This window comes from Rhineura floridana, chromosome 1, assembly GCF_030035675.1.
Source record: "Rhineura floridana isolate rRhiFlo1 chromosome 1, rRhiFlo1.hap2, whole genome shotgun sequence".
Taxonomy (NCBI): Eukaryota; Metazoa; Chordata; class Lepidosauria; order Squamata; family Rhineuridae; genus Rhineura; species Rhineura floridana.
Window position 1 is genome coordinate 48,132,564 of NC_084480.1, and position 16,907 is coordinate 48,149,470.

The 16,907-nt window shown below is 40.7% G+C and overlaps 1 protein-coding gene across 15 annotated transcripts in view; it reads left to right on the forward strand.

The window, feature by feature from the left end:
• The window catches only part of ANKRD31 (ankyrin repeat domain 31), a 143,645-nt gene that overhangs the window by 79,154 nt on the left and 47,584 nt on the right, over positions 1–16,907 (forward strand). For 13 of the 15 annotated variants that reach the window (XM_061620689.1, XM_061620719.1, XM_061620698.1 and 10 more), the window contains 7 exons: positions 1,488–1,774; positions 1,993–2,123; positions 2,761–2,943; positions 7,399–7,541; positions 11,179–11,323; positions 13,786–13,844; positions 14,717–16,046. In XM_061620689.1, the coding sequence (XP_061476673.1) occupies positions 1,488–1,774; positions 1,993–2,123; positions 2,761–2,943; positions 7,399–7,541; positions 11,179–11,323; positions 13,786–13,844; positions 14,717–16,046 (2,278 nt within the window). The remainder of the gene's footprint in view (positions 1–1,487; positions 1,775–1,992; positions 2,124–2,760; positions 2,944–7,398; positions 7,542–11,178; positions 11,324–13,785; positions 13,845–14,716; positions 16,047–16,907) is intronic. The other 2 variants (XM_061620778.1, XM_061620669.1) reach the window with 2 other exon arrangements.

Sequence of the window (16,907 nt, forward strand, 5' to 3'; positions counted from 1 at the left end):
CTTTCCTGACAATGTTCTTCTGGTTGTCTGTCAACTAAGTTTAAAGCCTCATATCTGTTCCTTATTTGATCTTTATATTCTTCTGGGATTTTATTTAAATTGTATTTTGGCATTATGATTGCTTTGTTGTTCTTTAGCTTTACTCTGATTTTACACCACTAACTTAAACTGGTTTAATTGTCAACTCCTCTCCTCAGGGTACCCTATGGCCTATGTTTCTGTAAGGTGCACTAACAAAAAATTCTCATCCTCCTCACCAAACTACACTTCCCAGGATACTTTGAGGGATGAAAAGCCAAAGCAATTTAATGGCTATTAAACCCAGTTGCCTACATGTAGTGTAGTTATGCCCTTTTGTGTAACAAATGGCACTGTGATGGCATATTTGTAAGGTGACTTTTTGCAACCACCTTGTAACTAGATGGATTTTAGTCTTGCGAATGATATGTCACTGAGCTTGTAGGATGAACTTAAGTAGAAACCCATATACAATTTACTCTGTACGCTGTAATGTCAGTCCTAGATCTGAATGTGAAGACCCTGGTGAATCTGCACCACAAGGTAATGGTAAAAAGTTACAACATGTAAGTAAGAAGTCATTCTGAAACTAGCTTCGTTGGAAGAGATGTCTGTCATTCTTTGGTGAATAGTCGTTGTTATTTATAAAAAAATGTGTCCTGTCCCTATATGCTGTTTTCTAAGGCCACAGAAAATACAGAGGTAGCTTTTTGAAGGATACTATTAAGCTTTAGAAGCAGCATTCTCTCATATGAATATGTATGTATTCCAAGCAATCATATATCTGCTGCAGTGAACGTTACTTGCTCAGAGATTCTGTCTTCAGAAGAAATAAACAGGAAACCTGTTTTCACTTAAATCTTCCAGATGGTCACAATGCTGGATATTTATAATAGTATTCTTTTTATACACCTTAAATAGTTATGTGAATGAATAATAACTGAAAATTGTTACATTTCATCAGTTTTAAAATGTATTGTTCATAACATCTAGTTTTGTATTAAAGAATCATTTGCACTGAAGCTTCAGATATGTTTGCAAAAAGGTAGCAAGTCCTGTCTATAAAATATTTTAGATTCTAAAGTAATTGGATATGTGAAGGAAATGCAATGTGATACTCTTTTCTCCCCAAAAGCCCCATCCATCTAAATGAAGAAATACAGGATTATGTAACTAGAAAAGACACCGGTCTACATATACATTGTGCAGCTCTGTTATCTCTTTTATTTTGAAGGAACTGACATCTAAATTATGATTGAGAAGAATTTAGGGGTTTATGGTAAGAGACAGTCTCATTATAATTTGCCTAAACTGATGTTGCTTGTCCTTGAAGTTCCCTAAATTTGACATAGTGATTTCATGGTTTATATTTTTAAAACAGAAATTAAATTATGTGTAGAAGTCCCAGTCTGTTTTATCACTCTGTACTGATGATTTTGAGCTCTTTTATAATTGTTTTTTTTTTACAGATTGACTGTAATCAGAATATGCACCAACTAAACTGTTCAGATCATCAGAATATGTCTTCTCATGACACGCCAGCTAAAAAAGCAAATTCCATTTTAAATAATGCAAGTTCACATGAACAAACTGTCAATGTAACTTCATATACAAAAAGGAAGTCAGCCCGAAAAAGAAAGGAGTTTACTTTGAATGATGTTGATGCTGCTTCCAATTGCCATCAATTTCTGGAAGGGATGCAACAGAAAATACACAGTTATGAGACTCGGACAAGAACATCAGCTAAAGTTTTTGAGTATGATACACGTTTTTGCTGTGGTTAGTGGGAAAGGCTTACATTAAATATAACATTTTATGTCTCCTGGGATGTTAAAAAAGTATAATTTCCATGTAAAGTTTGAATGAGACTAAATACAGTTTTCCTTATCCTTTGTAAGAAATTTGATTTAAAATGTATATAGACATCACATTATGTTAAATGCAGTTGGTAATTTAAAACCCTTTATTTGTCAGCAGATCTAACATTCAAGATAAGGCAAATGAGTGTTCACAGATGGGAACTGGCTCATGCCACTTCTCATCTGAGGATGTGAATACCAAAGTTGAGCAAGTGAGGAAAAGCCAGAGGATTGCCAAGAAAAGAAGTAAGTAGGTTTTTTTAATCTTCTGTTTAAAGCCAGAATGCAACACACTTTTTTTTCTTAATAGGTCACTGGGGCAAAGTGTCCCAGCTCATGTTACCATTTCCAAGCATTATCTGAATCTCTGCATCCTTCCCCCTTGCACTGGATTGGAAGATAGCAATTATTTTACGTGGATTGGAAGAAATGATCCCAACCAAAAGCAGTATTTCATTCAAGTAAAGGAGGGCTTATTTTTCCAGATCCAGGTATATAAGCAAGAAAGATTTACTCTTGCAGATTAGTGTTACCATGGCATGTCACCCTCCATCAAGTGTAAGGGCCAAACTACAAATTGCTCATAATGCAACTACATACCAAGCTTTGTTTTCCTTATTTTAAATAAATAAAATGTAACTCTGGTAAGTGGGTATAAGATCATTATTATTACTCCTTTATTTATTTCTCTTCAACCACAAGAGTCTCAAGACAACTTACATTGACACAGATTGCAGTAAAATTGGTTATTTTTGCCACCCCAACTCTGTAGACAATGTGTTCATAATATTTCTTCTTAAGATCTTTTGTCCTGTTACATCTTCAGATATAAATACTATAAAACTACTATTTTTTTAATCCTTTTGTTGTATATATTTCTCAGGACAAGCCACTTCTAAGAATTGTTCCAATGATTCCTCACGTAACTACATTTCATTGTCAAAAATCAATAGAAGAGACATTTTTGGTCAGACATTATTACACAGAGCTGCTATGAAAGGTGACCTAGATGATATATGTGCAATGATAAAAGCTGGTGCAAATGTAAATGCTCAGGATTATGCAGGTGAGCATAGTCTCCTGTGTAAAATTCACTTGATAGGCTAAAAATATATAATGTATGTCATCAACGTTGAACAAGACACAACTTAATAAGTGAATGTGCTTATCATTTGTTCAGTGATATGCCAGCATTCTAAGTAAGTATGCTTAGGATTGGAGTTGTGATTTATGTTGATCTAGGATTTTGTAAAACATAAATGATTGGAGGGGAAATAAATAAATAGCTCTCTGTTACAATAAGCCAATTTTTTCACTATCTTGTAACTATAGTTTTGGAATAAGTGGAAATTTGTGAAAAGTTAAAATTTGCTCTTGTTGAAATTTAACAACAGTTACACTGTTGATTTGCACAATTCGTTTTGGATTCAAATCTGGCAGTATAATTCACAATCACAATCTGATATGCTAGGGGTTTGGAGAATCTGTGGCCTTCCAGATATTGTTGAACTCTAACTCACATTAGCCCCAGCCACCATGGTGAATAGTCAGGGATGACTGGTCAGTATTCAAGAATGATGGAAGTTGTAGTCCTGCAACATCTGGAGAGCCTCAGGTTCTCCATCCCTGCTATATGCCAGTTATGCTGGTAAAGGGAGAGATAGACTATCACTGCTGTCCTCTACCTGGTTCAACCCGGGAGAGGAGGGGAAAATGCACAACAGAAAAAATACAGAGAATGGCATAAAAACAGAAGACACGATCCTAGTGTCCCTAGAGATGCTGCAAAAGCCCAACAGTTGGAGACTGTGCTGGCAATAATGCCCACATGCTGCCCATGCAGAGGCAGCCAGTGAACTCATGACAATGCTCCCCCACCAGCACATACAACATGCAAAGCAATGACACAGAGACCTATTCAAGGAAGGTGAGACCCTTTTCCTAAGTAGTCAAGGGAAGGCCAGGACACACAACAAGAGGTGCCACAGCCACACAATGCCAGCAGCAACCACCAGTGGCTCACTGCCTAGGGCACGAGGCAAGGAAGCAAGAGTTAGGAGTTTGAGCCCCACCAGGAGGAAGGGGGCAATGTGCTCTCACTCACCTTTTCCATATCTGGCTAAAGACAACTCTGACACGCACAAAAGAAAGGGAGGTCCTGGGATGTGAGGCCATGCTGTAAACTCCACATAACAGCTCCCTAACAACGTAGGCTGCCTCCAGATGTCCTATTAATTCAGCAGTCATCCTGATTTGCTTTCACAAAGCTTACATGGTGCTTAAACTATGTCCGGTCTTTATTGAGCATTCACTCTGATTTGTTTATGGGGCAGTTATATGACAATGTGTATTCATCCTGCATTCATCCTGATTTGCTTGCAGGGTGTTAATATTTTTCCCCATTAATAATTTGTTCGTACCACTCTTTTCACAAACCTAATGTTTTGGTTTGCACTTGACTCCCTCCCACAGAACTTGCAGTCTGGAGGCAACTGTAGCCACTGCAGCTGTCATAAGACATCTTGGGGCACTGGTTTTCTTGTCTTCTCACCACCCCAACTTCAAGGACTAGTCATGGTATCCATGAGGCAGGGGCTGCAGGAAAAGTCCTAGTCAGATAAAATCGTTTTTATTTTACAATGCAGAGAGTCCTAGTTTTTAATTCATGGTGCAATCCCAGACTAGGAAAAGTGCCACCTGAGTGCTCAGCCACTGCTCATGCCTCAGTCTCACATCCAATGACTGTGAGTATACATACTATTTCCTCTTTGTGGTTGCACTGGAACTGTGTGTGTCTGGTGACAGCCTCTTCTATGCCATGCATATGAGATGTGATACTGCAAGGCAAAAGTGCTCTTGAGTGTTTGCCCTGTAGTGGCAATGGTGGGAGTGGAGTTCTTGGCCTTTGCCAACAGAGAGCATACCTGCCTGTGGTTCTGAGTGGAAGTCACTTCTCCCTGCTGTTGAAGATGGGGGGAAGAGCATTAAAGCAATACAATTCACAGGGCATACCGAGTATTTATATATAGCAAAAGATAGAAGACAGTTACAGCAGTCATACTTTATAACATGGCTGCTCTTCTGTTGCTTACCTTTTTGGGATGCTCTGTCCTGGCACCCTTGGAGTGGAGTTTGGTACTGGATGTTTGTATCTGGGGTCCAAAGGCAAGGTATTGGAGTACCAAGCAGAAAAGTGAAAGCAATGTGCTCATGTGTGTGGTGAGGCCAGGCCGGTTTGTGAAAAGGTATCAATTTGTAATCCCCTTGCAAGCTCATAAGTATGCATAATATGTGGCCACAGAAATATAGCTCTCTAACTCAGTTAAAACCACATCATGTGCATCAGCTGTGATGGATGGTTGTCTAATAACTATCCCATTTCATACTATTAGAACTCAGTCTCACAGAGCAATTCTATGCCCCCGAGGACAAAGTTCCACTGAGTTCATTGAAGCTTATTTCCTAGCAAGGGTGCAATTTAAATAATGAAATCAGCTCTAATATTACATAGAACAGAAGAAGAACATGCTGGATCAGGCCAATGGCCCATCCAGTCCAGCATCCTGATCTCACAGTAGCCAATGGGAAATTCGCAAGCAGGACCTGAGTGCAAAGAGCAAAAATAGCATGGTGCTTGCTGTTTGATATTGCTAGGGTCCCCTGGAATAGCTGGAAAGAATAAGTTCAGAAGGTCTCTGCGTGAAGGAGAGGTTGTGAGCAGAGCACGGATGGCTTGTCACTAGAGGTGAGGGAGAATTTGATTCAGTTTGCATTTAAAGGCAATGCAGTTTCCAAAACAATACGCAAACAAAAACACAGCCATTCTTTGAAATCTGCTCTTCTCCAAATTTTGCCATGCAGTTCTTCTGGCAAGTAATGTGTATGCAAATCAGAGCTTGGAAGTAACTAGTTACAAGTAACGAATTACTTGTAATTCAGTACTTTTTTGAGTAACGAGTGGGTAATTCCTTTACATTTCGATTGTAATAGAACTAGGAGTAATTTTACTACTTTTGTGGAGTAATTGTAACGTTTCCAGAATTACTTTTGGGCATTACTCGGGGGGGAGCAGGGGACGTCTTCTGCTCCTCTGATTTGTGGATGAAGATCATGTACCTCGAACTGGGCTTCTGTGCAGTGCCTCTCTTTCCTCGTGCTCTGTGGATGGGCAGGAGGCGACGAGGGAGGAGGCTGAGAGTGAGACGGGGTGGAGTGGAGAAAACAATTATTTATAAAAATAGATAGTGATGGTGAAGAATGGAGTGGAGGGGGAAATGAACCAGAGGTCAAGGACATGGATAAAGGAGGAGAAGGAGGCAGCAGCAGAATGGAGATAAAGGTGGAGGTGAAATATGACAACGTGTGTGAGTGAGTGTGAGTGTATGAGTGTGTGTGTGTGTGTGTGTGTGTGTGTGTGTGTGTGTGTGTGTGTGTGTGTGTGTGTGTGTGTGTGTGTGTGTGTGTGTGTGTGTGTGTGTGTGAGAATACTGTGTTTGCACTTGGCACACAAAGTGGCCTCCACCACCCTCTTTGGCTACTGTGCTGCATATGCAGTATTGTAACTTTTTTGCATCTCAGGGGAAAATGTTTGCTTGGGTGGGTGTCCCTTAGTTGGTGGCAGGGCAGGGTCTGGGAGGTGGATAAGTGAGAGAGATTATGCTGGCTGGCTGAGTGGGGGGGAGGGGGGGTTGCACTTGGTTTGACGTGCAAAGATCTGAGTAGTGGTCTCTGCCTGTCTCCCCACCATCCTTACCAGTGGAGAGACCACAATTGCTATCTTACGGATAAAAGGAATTATTCTACTACCTCTGTATGTGTTCGTTTATTTTTAATGTTGTTTTAGGCTACTTAGATGCGCAGCACTAGGTGTTTTTTAAAAAAAGTAACTGAAATGTAATTGTAGTGATTACTTTTGAGAAAAAGCAAAGTAATCAGTTACTTTCAGAGCAATTGCAATTGTAACGGTAATTACTACTTTTTTGAGTCATGTAACTGTAACTGTAATTTATTACTTTTTAAAAGTAATCTTCCACGCTCTGATGCAAATACATATACTAGGGTAAAGTGCAAAAATGCATGTATTGGCAAAAATAACATAAAATGCATGATATTAGGGGAAATTGTTTTGCAAAATTCTGTATATTAGGCAAAATTGTATATAAAATGTATCATTAGGAGAAATTTGCACTAAAATGCTGATGAATTTTCATAAGGACTTTTTTTTTTAGAAAAATTGCAAACTGGTATGGAAATATAGAGAACTGAAATGAGAAACCAAAATGATCAGGTTCACCCATCTGTGCTATACTGTACTGTACTATAATAGCTGGTGTTAGATTGGTGCACTGGCCAGTTGCTAACTATATTATCATAGCTGTTATTTAATTAGAGTCTGATATGATACAGCCATTTTTGAAAGTGATGGAAACCAATATGAACATTACTGTGCAAGGGGGATATATAAGTCATTAGAAAATAATTGTCCCATTTGGATAAAATTAAATATTTTTCTATGCTATAGGTTGGACTCCCCTACATGAAGCCAGTGTTGCTGGTTTTTTTGAGGCAACAAATGAGTTTTTAAAAGCTGGGGCTGGTGTTAACTGTAAAGGAAGTGAACAAGTAACACCACTGCATGATGCAGTTAAAGAGGGTCACTACAAGGTAATGGTTCTGTATTTGAAAATTCATAGCAATTTGTATTTTACAACAATGTTAGGCATAGTGCTGAAAGAAATCAAATAAACACATCTGTTTCATTCCTTATAGTGATTAAGACCAAAGTAGACATAATGGCACAGACCTGGCTTGTCCCCCTCCATGTCTGCCCTCTGATTCACTCCCCCACTCCAAGGTGTACTCCCTATACCAGAAGTAAGCCTGGCATGTTGCAAAGGTAGAGGAGCACAGTTATAATGAGAAGCATCTGTAGTGCTTTGGAAACAACCACTGATGCTATCCAATAAAGCTTTGACTGCTGCAGCAGTTTATCTGTGGGAATGAGGATTAGCAGAAAGGGTTGCATTTGATGGATTGGACTCTAATCCAGGAAAGCTTGTACCATAATACCTTTTTTAGTTTTTAAGGTGCCACAGGGCTCTTTGTTGTTTTTGTTGCAACTAACATGACTGCTCCTCCAAAAGGAATTGTTTCCTATAATGATTTTAACAATTTATTACATTGGCTGTCTTCAGAATGGGACTCCCAATAGGGTGGTGCTGTAGAGGGCAGGGGTTTTCCTTTACTGCACATCATCAGTAGGACTTGATCCATCTCTTCAGGAGCCATATTTCTTAAGGCCCAGGTTTGTTAAACTGGGAATGTGATTTTTGTTTGGGGTGCAACAGATTTGGGTACAATTTGTATTTGTACAAATTGGTCCAATTTGTAGACAAGTTCAACTAACTGGGACAAGAAAGGGCATCCATTTAATGGAAGGGGCCATAGTTTGTTTGTTTGTTTGTTTGTTTGTTTATTACTTAATTTATATCCCACCCTTCCTCCCAGCAGGAGCCCAGGGCTGCAAACAAAAGCAGTAAAAACACTTTAAAACATCATAAAAACAGACCCTAAAATACATTAAAACAAAACAACAGGGCAACACCCAGTGGCAGCACCATCATAGGCCCCAGGATGGTTGATACTAGGGAAACTACTTTTTTAGGTACTTGGGTCCCAAGCCATTTAGGGCTTTGTACAAGCTGTATAACACCTTGAATTGGGCCAGGTAGTTCACTGGCAGCTAGTGTAGCACTTTTTGGGCCAGTGACACATTGCTGCATTGGGCTACCCCACTTACCAACTTAGCCACATTCTGCACCAGCTGCAGCCTCGGCTGTCTTCAACAGCAGCCCAATGTAGAAAACATTATAGTAGTCCAGCTATAGCTGGTGGAGCATTCCTGGAGCGGTCAGGAGCAGGAAGAGATAGAATGGGACCCAGGATAGGGGCTCAGTGGCTTGCAACAGGGGGGTATTGAAGCAGAAGGCAATGACAGCTCCACCCCCTTAGCTCCAGTTACAACAGAAGAAATGCTGTCTGACTAGGAGCCCACCCCTTTTCCTCCCCTTCTCCCTTCCTCTTCACCCAAGCTGCCACTGCTCCGCAGGCCTTCTCTAGAGGAGGGGGAATCACAGGCTCAACCTGAGCCAGAGTCAGAGGTTCTTGATGAGGTGCCACCATTGCCCAGGACACGCAGTCAGATACATAGACTGTGAACCAGCCATAGCTGAGTGTAAGCACTCCTAGTCATAGAAGCCACTTGCTCAGCTATAGCAGGATAGCCTGGCCTCAGATGTCCATACTCTGGTGACCTTGTCCAGTCCATCACTGTTTCCAGACACTGGTCCAACACCTTCACAGCCTCTTGTGATTCAGATAAAATGGAGAGACATTCTAGCCAGACAAAAGCCTTCAAGGAGGGCACAGAGCAGGACTTTTGAGGGGTGTGTCCTGAGAAAAGGGGTGTGGTCTGGGGGAGATATGGCATGGGGAGCATCCCAACGGCCAAAACGAGAAGCTAGAGGATCACATTTGGCCCCTGGACCTGAAGTTCCCCAATCCTACTATATCCCAGAGGCTCATGTGCATTTGTTGTTGTTCCATGGTTTCCATGGATATCTATTATCTGTTGTGTATGACAGCATCCTGTTTGGGGGGGGGAGACATTTCTCCTGTCTCAGGCCTTGGCAACATTAAGCAATACCAGGCAGACCTAGTAGTTACCTTACAAAGGAGCTTCTTTATCTCCTCATTTGAGCTCCTGTCTTGCACCATCTAGTGGAAAAAGGAAGAAAGTACTTTTCATCTAGATTTTCCATGTGGTTCAGGCCTAAGTTCTCCTCATTCATTGGCGATCACTCGTGGCTGAGTAAGATTGTCTTCCAGGATAAGGCCTTTAATGGTGGGTCCGTAAGTGACTGTGGAGGCCAATTCTGGATCCACACAGCCTCCCACTGTGAGGACATAGGTTTCCAGATGGAAGATGGTCATGAGGAGGATTGCCACATTCCAAAATTCATTTGTCTTTTGCGACATCTAAGTGGTGACCCCACTGGACATGGTGATCCAGTCAGGGAGAGAGATGAGGCAGACTATGTTTAGGGCACCTTTTCTAGCCCCCTCCCCATACGGGGTAAGCAGAGTGGATCCTGAATAGGACTGCTCAGTCATGGATACAGCTGCCGAACTACTCAACTGCCTCAGTCCTTGAGCCAGGACAACTGAGTCTGTATTCATCACCCATGTGCCGGTCCATGACTAGGGGCTTCCGGATTTCACAGTCCTGCCCCCATTGCCATTCGCCGATCGCCATGGGACTTTTGGTTTGGTTTGGTTGGAAGATGCCTGTGCGTGAATTTGTTTTATGTGGGGAGATAGGTGCACGACAATCAACACACAATCTTGACAGAAAAAGGCTTTGATCCAATGGCATGGATACCACGACAATTGGAAGTCTTTTATCTGCTGTAGCCTTCATCCGCCTTCACAGCCGTTGTAACATACACATTGTTATCCTCCACCTGTTCTGCCATTGAGGATATTCTTGGATCATTCATTGTCTGGTTCCTCTCCCTTGACCTTACCGCCATGGGTGACTCTGCTGGGAGTACAAGACTCCTGATGGCATTGCTCACAGAGCTCATTGGAACACGCAAGCTGGAGTCCAACAACCTCTGGCAGGCCACACTCTAGCATATTTTAATCACATTATGTGGATTTATTTTATAACTGTTGTAGTCCTTCTCACCCCTCTTTTTGTGACAGTTGCACAAATCAGAATAGTAGTGGCTAAATTTGATTTTGGGGAGCTAACAAGACAGAATGCTGCACATGCTCAGTGGTCTGCAGAGCTGTGGAATGCTGAGAGTGCCAGTTTCTAGGGACCTCCGCTCCCTTCTCCTGTACATTGAAATAAAGTGCTCAAGCTCCAAAACCTGAGGCCTTCAGCCCTGTATAACTACAGTGGGGGAAAGTTACCTGAGATGAGAATGAAAAAAGCTGTTCTTTTCTCCACCTGAACCTTCTACTCCTCATCAAATCCAAAGTGTGCTCTTGTTCCACACTGTCTGAGCTCTGAAGAAGAGCACTCCTGTTAGGGGCTAAGGGTGAGCCTCAACATTTTGTTGCAGGATCTTATTTGCTTATATTATATTTGTAACTAGGAAATTGCAAAGAACAGCATAGGTTTTTGGCTTTTATTTGTTATTGCAGCAACACCTGTGGCTGTTCTGTATGATGAGGAAGAAATGGAAAGTGAAAGTTCTTGGAACAAAATTTTCAGATTCATTTTTACCTCCAGGTGGCAGAGTTGCTGCTTTGGTATGGAGCTGATCCATTGTTAAAAAATGAGAGAGGGAAGAGTCCCTTAGAAGAAGCAGCTGCTGACAGGCATATGAGGAAACTACTTGAAAGTTGTATAGCTAAATCTCGTAGGTCAGCATCAGGTAGGAAAGAGCTATATTTACATTTACACTAAGAATGAGGGACAAATTTGATTTGGTTCACATTAAAAGCAGAATTTGTCAAATCCACACTTTCCAAAACAATATGAGAACCAAAACACAATGATCCTTCAAAAGTCACACTTATCTTAATTTTGTGATGCAGTTCTACCAAACAATGTTTAAAAACATACATGTGTTAGAAGAAAATGTTCATAAAAATGAGTATACTAATGAAAATAATATACAAAATTGCATGATATTAGGAGAAATTGCTTGCAAAAATGTGTATGTTAGTCAAAACTACAAATGTGTTTAGTAGAATAAATTCACACTAAATTGCTGAAGGATTTTCATTAGTGTTTGTTTTTTTTAAAATTGCAAACTGCTGAAGAACTGAATTTAAAGATTGGAGAAATGAGAAATGGAGAGAACCAAAACTGACAGATCTTTCCATCTCTAATTGTCACTCATTCACAAAAGAAGAACTACAGGAAAGGGATTTTCCTATAAATTTGTGCTTTGTTTTGCATGCAGATCTGGGCCTTAATGACAGAGCACCAATCCATGAGAATATAGCAGAACAAAATGATATGTGTATTTGTGTTTGGATTAGGTAGGAACTGCTTTCAAAGTCACACCATGAAATTTGTAATACATAAGGTATGCTCTGTGGCGCAGAGTGGTAAGCGGCGGTAACGCAGCCGAAGCTCTGCTCATGGCCAGAGTTCAATTCCAACGGAAGGAGGAAGTCGAATCTCCAGTAAAAGGGGTCGAGGTACACTCAGCCTTCCATCCATCCGTGGTCGGGAAAATGAGTACCCGGCATACGCTGGGGGGTAAAGAAAGACCAGGGAAGGACCTGGCAATCCCACCCCATATATACGGTCAGCCTAGCAAACGTCGCAAGACGTCACCCTAAGAGTCGGAAACGACTCGCACTAGAAGTGCGGGGACACCTTTGCCTTTTTAAGGTATGCAATGGAAGCAAGATATTTTTCTTAGTATTTTTTAGTGTTTCAGTTCTAGTAATGCTTTCCTTACATTTTGTTTTTCAATGGTGCAGTAAGCAAGTATCAAGCTTTATCATCCAACTATCCCTTAGTTATGAAGATTAACATTTACGTTAACTATTCCTCCAGATTTGGGTGGTACTTCCAATTTTTGGTAAATCAAAACCTCCATCTCAGATTAATATTCATGGAATAAAAAAAACTGATGTTCAACAGTTGTTCAACAATTTTACAATAAAGTTCAGAAATTGGTGTGTGTGTGTTCCTGTATGGTGTTGAGGGTGGTTAGAATCCAAGTATTCCATCATATCGTAAGTGCGAAGCAGCTGTCACATACATTGTTTTGACCTATGCAGTTTTGTGATGTGCCAAGATATGAAACATTGGATTCCTTCGACTGGCAGAAAAATAACACCTGGGTAAAACATGGCATCCCCAATCAACAGATAGCCCCCCAAACGTTCCTCCTCCTGAGTTGTGAGGTTCTACAAATATGATTAGTATTATCAGCCAGCAAGGGCAGGCTTTTTCCAAGCCTCTGAGCTACAAGACTCCTGTTGCATGGTGAGGGCCATTGTGCAACATCATTAGCAACAAAGTGGGGCAGCCAGCACTTAACAAAGCCATGGGAAGATGAGTGTCTCAGCTGGAAGAGTCCAACCAGGTTAGGATAATTGCAGTGGGACACAGCTCTACTTTCAGCCAGACTACTTTTCCATTTGCTAGGTCTCTTCCCATTGTGCTCTCTTTCCTGTTGTTGTTGCCCTGCCTCCAAGACATTGTATTGGGAGTCAAGCCACATTTCACATGTGCTGCCTGGACTCTTCCACTGTGAAACTTGCATGGGGATTTAGGAAAAGGTTTGACAGAACCTGTCGCTTTGGGTGATTGACAACTGATGCAACATTTAAAAGCAGAGCTCAGATCCTAGCTTGCTTCCAGTTTTGCAATGGAAATGACAGATGTATAACACATGTCAGTGAATTGTATGATTGCTCAGCTGCCAGTCACAATCTCTATCCTAGCTTTGGGCAATCTATGAGAAGTTCGCTAGAAAAGACAATAATGCTGGGAAAAATAGCAGGGAGTAGGAAAAGAGGAAGGCCAAACAAGAGATGGATTGATTCCATAAAGGAAGCCACAGACCTGAACTTACAAGATCTGAGCAGGGTGGTTCATGACAGATGCTCTTGGAGGTCGCTGATTCATAGGGTCGCCATAAGTCGTAATCGTCTTGAAGGCACATAACAACAAACAACAACAAATGTTTATAGGGTAACATTCAATGCTAGTACTACAAGAATAGACCCATTGACTACAACTAATAGACTTAGTTGACTACAATCCACACCTTAATTAATTCATAACCTTGTATATGTTTGTGTGTGTGCTATTAAAATCAGTCTTCAAAAATAACCTGATCCAAATAACTTCCTTCTTATTTATTTTTAGCTGAAAGACTTGTAGAAAGCCCAAGTAGTGACCAAAGTAGAATGGAGAGCCACCCTAAGGTAAAAGTTAATAATGACTTTTCAATATAGAAGTATTTTAAGCTATTGTAATGTAAACTGGACAAGCAGAGGATTTCTGAAATAATCTTCAGAGCCAAAACCATAATAATTAATTTATAACTGCCGATATCAGATGCATTTAATCAGAGGCACTGCCAGGTTTAAGCTTATCTTTTGTCGCCCCCGACTCTGGCTGCTCTGCTCTTCTCCCTAGGAAAGGGAAAGGCGCTACTGCTTACCTTAAATGAACAAGGCGGCCAAGGGCTGCTTTGTTCTTTATTTTTACCCTTTTAAAAAAGAAAGGGCTCTACTGTTCACATCAGTATGCGCCCCTCTACACCTGTTCCCTCCGCCTACACATCCTAGAAGGGCTGCAGCTCTAGACTCAATGCAGCATTGCTTTGAAGCCACTCCAGGACGTGTGGCAAGAGAGATGCAGCCATTCACACTTCTTGGAGTGGCTCTGGAGCTGAAGCCCTTCTAGGAAGTTTAGGCAGAGGGAATGCTATGAGCTATGCAAGACCCTCTTTTAAAGGTTAAAAAAATAGTGAGAAACCTCAGCTACCTTGTACATGTAAAGTAAGTGGCATCCCCTCTCCCAAGGTTTAAGCCTCTTCAGCCACTTGAGGGCCTCCTGGGCTGTGCAGGGTCCTGTGGGTGACATGGAGCCTGTGCCCCTTTTTGTGAACCTGGTGGTGCCACAGCATTTAACACAATGTGGAAATTATTTTTATTCCCCTGTGGTAATGCAAAATCTTTTTGTTTCTGTATTATTATCAAAACCCATTCATTTGAATAAATATTTCATAGGCACTAGCAAATGCTTCCTGGTATGTTTCTCTTCTATTAATCACAGTGTTTTGCTTTTTCAGGTAAAAAGGAGCTCAGGTGAGAGCATTCAGCATTCAACTGTGGAAAAAACAAAGATACTAAAGCAACACAGTGTAAAGCTGGAACAAAATAAGAAAAAAGGGACCCCACAGAGTAATTTTGCTTCCAGACTACACAATAGGTGTTCACCATTAAATGCAACCACATTTGAAGGTACATGTCTGGCTTCAAAGGCAAAACAGTCAGTCAGAGAAGGACCACCATCTTTTTGGGGTACATCAAGTGACAAAAGAAGAATAAATGGCCAAAGAAAGGGCATACACGATGGTCTTTCAAATAGCCTTTCTTTCCCAGAAGGAATAGTTGGATCCTCAGGTTATAACCAGTATAATTCAAACAGAACTTGTGATACTGGAGAAGAATGTAGCATGGCTGTGGGGTCAGAAATACAGCAAGAGAGTGACTTCAATAATAGTGATAATGACTGTCTATCAGAAAGGAAAGAGCCTCTTAAAAGCTCTGAGCTGGCAGGAACAACAAAAGATCAAGTAACTAATTCCTGTGTTGTCACATCACTGAATCTTGTAGACAAATCTACTTTACCTTCTGAAACTGAGATAGTAAATGAGCCTAATATCGACTTTACCCACCTTTTATGCAAAGACATCAGATTGCCCCTGCAGGAGGAAAGACAGTGTGCCATGAAACCTAGTAGTGGGTCCCCTTGTTTTAAAGTTGGTACTTTAGGTGACAACCTTCATACTAATGAAATGATGCTTGTCTGGACAGTAAGAGAAGCCATTAATCCTGCTTATAATAAAAACAGACCACCGGTCCAATACTTGCATTCTGAAAGCTCTGTAGATCAAGTTAACCTGGACTGCCACAGAAATGTAGTCTTGGAGCATGAACTGAGTGTTAAAGAACCTGTAACTGAACCTATTTATTTAGAAGAAAATCCATTAGAGGCAAAAAGCACAACTACCACATTGATGCAAGAAATTGCACATCTTAGTGATTCAGATTATACAGTCCTTTCTGGAGAGTACACTTTAAATGCAGATCAAAACTCAGATACAAACACCTTTAGAGCTGCTGGAATCTGTCATGAACAAACAGTTCACGTTAGTATAGAAATATCCTCAACTTTTTCACAGGGTATTAATAGAGTTGATGTTTCTGAAAGTCCTGACACTTATAGTGTCAGTGAGCAAAGATTTTTAACTCCTCCTGTGCATGAAGGCATTATGATGGGGCCAAGAACAGAAGGAAATGTTGGAAGATGCTGCCTTGAGAGAACAGAAAATGGTGGCAGGATGGACAATAACACATTCCTGCCTTTACAGATGCTGGACAAAAATCCATTCCAAGGTATCTGTTCAAAGAGAGACTGCTGCAAATGCAGCGATACGAGAAAAAGAGGCCCATATAAAGACAGGGGAGAGAGAAAAAGACAGTCATTCATCTAACTTCTGTTGTGATTATTTTCAGTGCAGCATTAACTTTTTTATTTACTGTTGACTGATGTTGTTTTAGAATCTTTTTATCACTTTTTAATCATAACCCTTGAAATGATTAATTGAAGGGCAATATAAAATGATTTTAATTTATTAACTAAATTACTTATTTAAATATTTTATATATCACTCAATGCCACTTTTTCTAGGCAGAAAATTAAAATACATCCCTGATCTAACAGTGCAAAAGAGTCCTCTTTAAAAAGCAGGAATTGCACCAATCAGCTGTTCAGTGAGAAGGGATTGTGAGACAGAGGGAATAAATTGGTTGCCTCCAGTTCTCATCCCTAAATGCCTAGTAGGTGCAATTATGGCTTTTTGAAGAAAGTTTGGTATTCATAACCCCTGCTGTTGGACTGGGAAGGAAAAGTGTATGCAGAGTACCAATCTGCATATATAGTGCCTTATCCAGCTAGGGATAGGAATGCAGATGCCTGCTTTCATGTATACATGGCCTTTTGGCTTGATACAGACATGTAGTTGTAATATAAACCAATATAAAGGTGATTTAAATTTAAATTACAGGGTTTTCCCATGAAACACTGGAGGAATTAGTCTTATGAGCATGGTGAGGGAAATTCCTGGGCATCTTACAGATCACTTTCATAGGATACCTTGTTTCTCATTTTCTATGCAAAGATTAGGGATATACTTTATTTCTCCAGTGGGCACCAGGACACCCCCAAGTGGGTATTGTGTTCCTTGCTAGTGCTTG